Source organism: Macrobrachium nipponense, chromosome 7 (genome assembly GCF_015104395.2).
Source record: "Macrobrachium nipponense isolate FS-2020 chromosome 7, ASM1510439v2, whole genome shotgun sequence".
Lineage (NCBI taxonomy): Eukaryota > Metazoa > Arthropoda > Malacostraca > Decapoda > Palaemonidae > Macrobrachium > Macrobrachium nipponense.
The window spans coordinates 98711143-98718642 of record NC_061109.1 but is presented as its reverse complement, the minus strand read 5'-3'; the positions used below and the strand labels follow the sequence as shown (position 1 = coordinate 98718642).

The 7500-nt window shown below is 35.0% G+C and overlaps 1 protein-coding gene across 4 annotated transcripts in view; it reads right to left on the bottom strand.

Annotated features, from left to right (window-relative positions):
- LOC135217787 (parapinopsin-like) overlaps positions 1-7500 on the bottom strand; it is a 472093-nt gene that overhangs the window by 154951 nt on the left and 309642 nt on the right. For all 4 annotated transcript variants that reach the window (XM_064253816.1, XM_064253817.1, XM_064253818.1 and 1 more), the window contains exon 2: positions 2200-2359. In XM_064253816.1, the coding sequence (XP_064109886.1) occupies positions 2200-2359 (160 nt within the window). The remainder of the gene's footprint in view (positions 1-2199; positions 2360-7500) is intronic.

The following is a 7500-nucleotide window of genomic DNA, read 5'->3' as shown; positions in this document are numbered from 1 at the left end:
AATATATTTATACAGGAGTGGCATTTCTTTCCATCGTATGCTGTCCCGTAACAAGAATTCATTTCAATTGCTCTTTCATAATCGTAGTATAAAATAATTTTCTAGCGAAATCAAGGTCGTTAGTCGTAACATACTTTGGTTTTTAAGAACACGAACAATATACCGCTAAAACACTGGCAAAATATTCTATCTACGAGCTGATATGTTATGTGGATAAGAGGTGAAGATGATTTTTACCCGATATACGAAAGGGAAGTTCTATGCTTCTTCTCAATCTCTGGCTGATACTGTTCTTTTGCGTATTTTTATTGCCTTTTGAAATAATAAGAATAATATAATAATAATAATGATAATAATAATGGATGAGAAAGAAATAGAAAAAAAATGGATAAGTATCAAGACCTGAAAATAGAAATAAGAAGGAAATGGGATATGCCAATGGAAATTGGACCCATAATCATAGGGACACTAGGCACGATCCCAAGATCCCTGAAAAGGACATAGAAAAACTAGATGTCGAAGTAGCTGCAGGGCTCACGTAGAGGGGTGTGCTATGAGAAACAACGCACGTAATGAGAAAAGTGATGGACTCCTAAGAAGTCAGGATGCTACCCGGAACCCCGCAGTATAAAAACCGCCCGGTCGAATAGGATGACTGTGATAGACCCAATAATAATAATAATTCTTCTTGTGAGACTTTCTTCCTTCATTCCCTCTAAATATTAACGAAAAAACGAACATATTACATTCCAGCAATATGATTGTTTTGTGTATACAAGAGCAAAATTCCTAAAAGATTATAATGAATGGAATAGGCAGGAGAATGCTAGATTCATTCGCATCATTTCTTTTGTTCTTTAAAACTCGTCAGTAAATTAAGCGATGAAAGTTTAACATCCCGGTCCAGATTCATATATATTACATATATATATATATATATATATATATATATATATATATATATATATATAAAATATATATATATATATATATATGAACTGGATCATGCTAAACTGTCATCACTTATTTTACTGGCGAGCTTTAAAAAACAAAAGAAATGGTGCGAATAAATCTGGCTTTATTTATATATATATATATATATATATATATTATAAATATATATATATATATATATATAATTATATATTATATATATATATATATATATATGTATATGTGTGTGTGGCGCGCACGCGTGTGTGAATATATATATATATATATATATATATATATATATATATATATATATATACATATATATATATATATATATATATATATATATAATATATATATATATAATACTGATTACCTGTTAAATTTCCTTTGAATGCCGATGACCATTGGTTTTCTCACGCGAGTTATTACAATTCTTCGAGCTTTTCTATTCTTAAAATTGATAAACTTAGGAATAAGAATGTTCTTCACTATTCTTTCATCTGCATTATCCCTTTGTCCTTGCCTTTACACACTTCATCAGTATCAGATTCATTTTCTAAGTAGTCATCAAGCATTCCTTTCCATCAGCTTCTTTCTGGAGTGTAAACTGCCTTCTTTGACGATTAAATTAAAAATCTCCCCCGCCTTCAACAAAATCTTTTTCTCTTCATTGTTTCTTCATTATTATCTTCTCCTGCCTCTTCATTCTAAAGCCTGGCAGCCGAGGAGAGCAAATATAAAGTAAAAAGGGGATACTGTTGACAGGAAAACGCCCTAAAAAATCTTTCACTGTTAGGTCTTCTTTAGCCTCCGAGGGATTTGCCTTTCCATTTACTTGCGGTCTAAATTTTTATGTGTATTTTCTACAATAACATTACTTCTTGTAGTCGCATCCTTTTAATGGTAAAACTGATGTTAAAAAAACATTTATTTACAACTAAGGTAAACCGTAGTTATGATTGTCACTATTATCCAACTGTATTCACCTTCAGTCACTTTTAGCACGTTATAAAATGATATTAAAAACTGCCAAGGTCCCTTCGTGTCTAAACAGAAAAAAAAAAGGCAGCAGAAGTTGAAAGTACGAGGTTATGGTCTCTGCTGAGGAGGATTTGGAGCGGAAGACCGGGAAACACGTCGCAAAAATAGATGGAAGGGAAGCGGTGGTGAAGGAGTGGGAAAGAACCAGATAAGTCTCGACAAAAAAAAAAAGGGAAAGGTTTGGGTTTTGAGAAATGGCAAAGAGAAAAAGATACTCACCGAAAAAACCCATCAGGAAGGCGTACACGATACACGCGTGGTGGCCAAAGTTCCACCCCCTGTTAAGTGCAGCCACCAGGGAGATCGGGTTTCCCACCATGCTGATTCCCAAATCGGATATCGCTAAGTTGATCAGGAACAGGTTCAAGGGAGACCGCAACTGCAAAGGGAAAAAACACAAGGGTGAAGTCGCTGAAGGATCATGCCTGGATGCTTCGCGCTCTCAAAATAAATGGGAAAATTGGTCTCTGCAACATACGTTAGAATATAGCCTCGTGCGTGAACTTCTACACACGTTGCTATTCATTCTCATAAGTACACACACATACACACACACACACACACACACACATATATATATATATATATATATATATATATATATATATATATATATATATATGTATATGTATATATATAAATCATTAAGCCCACTGCAGAGAAACGACACTAGGTAATAATCAATACCATATTCCTATTCTAACTGATGAACTGTGGATGAGCCCCTGTGCATAAAAACTCCTCAATAATTTCTCATTTGACACACTTATGTAAGCAAAGGGCTCATCAGTGGCACATTAAACACATCTGTTACACAGCCTAAATTCTTCACTCTGTTTTGCACCATGCTTTCTTCAAATTCCTTGAAGTGCGGTCTTTTCTAGTCATTATTGCAGTCATATAATCTAGTTTACATTTTGAAGGTTTTCTGTCCTCATCCTTCTTTTCTTACGTATAACACACTCTCTTTATCTAACAATCGTTCTCCATTCTTTTCACATTCTCAAACCTTATGAAATTGTACTTAGTTACACTCACCCAAACCTTTATGGTATCTATGTATCTGCTTTCCCTTCTTACGTCTTATGCTACACAAACAATTCATCTCAACTGCTTCCACATTTGACTTCTACTTTATTGTCCCTTTGCAAACCTAAGTCCTATAAAGCAATCCCCTACACTTCTAGCCTCCGAGTTCCCCCCCCCCCCCCCCCCCCCCCCCCCCACCCCAATCTTTTGCACTCGTCCTGCTCTCTTCCTCGGTTTTCTATTCTGTGACTCAAGTCCTCTCATCTCCCGTCACAATTTCTATTCCCAAGTACCTATACGGATCAACTGCTTTCGTTATTCCACCACCAATATTAAATACATTGCCCCTTCTTCCTAATTCCATTCACCCTCAAAGTCCTACTCTTGTTTAACTTTCCATTCAACCTTCGCCTCTTGAAAACACTTTCACACTCTCACTATCTTTTGAAATTTTACTTAAGAATCCTCAATCCGTGTTATATCATAAGCAAGCTTAAGTCATTCCACACTACAGTTCCGACTCATTTTGTGAAATCACATAATTTTGCACCTAAATCTACTGTTCTTTCTTTGTATTGTGGCATCACTGAATAAACACGGAGAAATAACGCTTCATCTAAACCCTTTTTCCATGCCAAATCAGTCAGTACAACCTCTACGAAGCGTCTTAATTTAATCTTAGAACATTTTCGCATCACAGGACAACATATACTATACATCCTCAAACCGGCGGCCCCCCTCCCCAGTTTTTTTTTTTTTTATAGGCTTTTTGTAGTTCCGTGTACGCTACACCAAGTATATACCTGTAGCTTTCAAGTTTCTTACATAACTTTCGAAACAAACACTTATTCCACACACATTTTTTTGGCCCAAGCCCACTCTGTGCTTCATCCCAAGAGTCTTCTGTCATCAGTCTTTCTCTGTTAAAACTTACCTTTGTTTACTAAGTAATTCTGCGCTCATAAAACACCTTTAGTTCCCTTTAAGACCTTTAACTTTGCACTGTAATAAAATTATTATCGCTGTCATCTACTGCCTCAGAAACTTCTCTTCATCCAGACATTGCTTGCACACCCTGGTCGGCATCTCAATGGCATTTTTACCATCAAACTACAGCATCGTACTCATAATCCTATCAGCATTAGTGTTTTTCTCATTCTTAACCTCTTACCTGTTCTGACGTCCTCAGCAGTTACTTCCTAACGCATTCTTACACGTACAAACAGTAACCCTTAACACTTGTGCTTTTCATCGTCACCGTTTTTTCTTTTTTCATTTTATGATCTTCAAAATACTTCTACACAGAACGTCTTTCTGTTCAGACAGCATCTCTCCGTTTATTGATCTGTTCACTAACCTTACTCTGTACATTTACTTCCATCGTCCTCTTCATAACCTTATTCATCCTCCTGTATTCTAGTAAGCTATCTTCCTTTCTACCTTACAATGACGCCTAAAATAATCTCTACCCTTTCTTTAAATGTCTGCACATACATAAAAGCGAATAGAGAACACAATGACACGCTCATATATTCATGTTAATAAAGAACCAAAATTTTTCTTTAAGGAATGATTGAGATGAGCTTGATATGGTTCAACTTTTCCCATGACGCTGTTGATAATGAAATATTCATATGTATACCATCAACATCCTGGAAAAAAGCACAAAAAAGTAATACTTCCGAAATACCTGGTTGTTCTTCTGTTAAGTAGACTACATGATTTCCCATCATATTTGATACTTATGTCTACTTTTTTGGAATTCGATCTGCCCCAAGTGTTCATTAACATCTTAGGGTTTAACTTCCCTTTCGGAGATCGCATCGGGTTGCTCAGTTTTCGTTCATCTGGAAAAGCTTTATATGTATCAAATTACCTTCCACTGGATAATAAGCGTATTATTCTGCAACAATAATTCAGTAAATAACGTCATATTTTTAAAGCTCATAGCCTCTTGTGAAATAAAATCAACGGGCTAGCATCGCTGTCACGTGGCCTCAGCATTGCGTCCACTATCATATGTTAAGGGCCGACACAACTGGCTCATTATTGCATTTTACCAGATAATGAAAAATCAGTCACATATAGCAAAAACGACAACACAAGTCCTACTCGATAATAATAACTGAAATCCCTGAAAAAAATCTAGTCACTTTCAGATACATAAGCTTTTAAAGATGGTCTGACGAATAACATTTTACGTTTGTTGCCATACAATTCATTTCTATTTCACCCTTGTCTTGCGGAACAAGGGAGATTTTCTGAGTATATCTAAAGTAAGTCGGCTCTCCAGACAAAACTAGAACAACTGGAAGGATCTTTGAGAAAAAGTCTGACCTTTCCAGCCAGTCCAAAAAAATGACCTTCATGGATGAGATGAAAATAAATAATGCAAAAAACTATGACCTTGTAAGTGTCCGGTCATCTTCTGATTGAGCTCCTTTGACAAGGCTGGAGGTGGACGATTGTCTTCACAGAGTAATGTTGATAATGGACGCTTACGTAACCTTATATGACAATCCGAAGTGATCAATGACAAAAGGCAATTAGTAGTATGGTAGCTTCAAGTGTATGTTTTTGTATATTTGTTTTTACATTTTAATCTATGAAGTTCTTAAATGTGAAAAATTGATAGTAAAAGCCCCATTAATATATATAATATATATATATATATATATATGTGTGTGTGTGTGTGTGTGTGTGTGTGTGTATTCACAAACACACGCACACACACACACACACACACACACACACACACACACATATATATATATATATATATATATATATATATAATATATATGTATATATATACATACATATATATATATGTATATATATATATATATATATATATATATATATAAAAACGGGATCAGATACAACAAAATTATAACACTCATAATAATAATAATTCATTAGGATTTAATCTATGGCTGCCAGGAATGCTTTACCAAGCTATAATTCTCTCATTGATTCCCTGCAGATTCCCTAGAGTACCGGTACCATAAATAAAGCTTATCCCCACTAAGTACATATCTTTTGAAAATCAGTATTGGAATCGAAGTAGATCAGCTATGGAGATATTTGCTCTTGTATGGAGATGCTGATGTTGCCAAAGTTCCTAGAAGTTAACGATAACCACGATATCATACGTAGTATCCGCCCGTGTTTTGAGCACTATTTGAGCTCTCCGGTTAATTCTAATTCTATTAATAGGCCAGTAAATAGAGGAAGAAAAAAAGCAAAATACAGAAAAAAATCAGAGAATGCTGCAATAAGTCTTATTGTCTTTAAAATAGGATATTTGATAACATATTACTTTTGCACCCCTTTACCGCCCTGGATTTGGCCGCCATCGTCAAAAAATGGCGGAAAAAATTTCTTTTACAAATATCTCGCTTGGACTCACGTTAGTGGAAAATGTGTCGATACAAGAAATAATCTATATACAGTTTTCAACAAAAACCCTTCTATTAATTTTTGTGATATATTGCACCGTTTTGGTACCAGAGGTGCGAAAATGTTCGCATTTTTTCTATTTTGTACCCCCGGAGCCCGATTATCACGTGTTTTTTTTTCGGTCTGCACGTCAATTGTTTTTTTTCTTTATTTCAGGACTATGAAAAGAGACAGTCAACCTGTGGAAAAAAATGTCTTCATTGAGGAAATGCTTCATTTGTGATGGACAGCGGCCTTTCTGAGTGTGGGACTCGAGATGTTAAAGAGAAAGCTGGAAAGACATTGACAGACTATAAGTGGACAGATGGAAGCACTGACATATTTGTAAAAAAAAAAAAAAAAAAAAAAAAAAATCGCCATTTTTTCAAGATGGAGGCCAAATCCGGGGGGGTGGAGGGGTGCAAAATTCATGTTATTAAGTACTCTATTATGAAGACAGTGAAGCTTATTGCAGCTTTCCCTGATTATTTTTCTTACTCAACCCCCTATTGATTGGCCTATAACCTGTTCAATAAATATTGCGTTATTATGACAGTAATGCCTCTAGGAAAGTTACATGCAGGATAAAATGTAATTTCTATACAGATGGTGTGCGTGATATAATGTATATATGTATGTAGATATATATATATATATATATATATATATATATATATATATATATATATATATATATATATATATATATATATATATATATATATATATATATATATATATATATATATTTATTCAGTATCTACGAATTGAAATACGGAGAATCTGCTGATGGGGTCTCTGGGAGGTGGTGCAGCTTGTGGGCACTTTGTTGAAGCCGTGACATTGCTCCAACTAAAGCTTTACGCTCCACTTTCTATTCTGTAGCAGCCGCAACTGGATTCTAATGATTCCTGGAGATCCTGAAGTTTTTAATCGTGCGTAGGCCGTCAGCCCGTTCCAATTTCTTGGTAAGAATTACGTCAAGTTACCTTTTCTAACGTGTGTATTTTCTCAGTTACGAAAGAAAAAAATAAGCTTCTTGTTCCAATT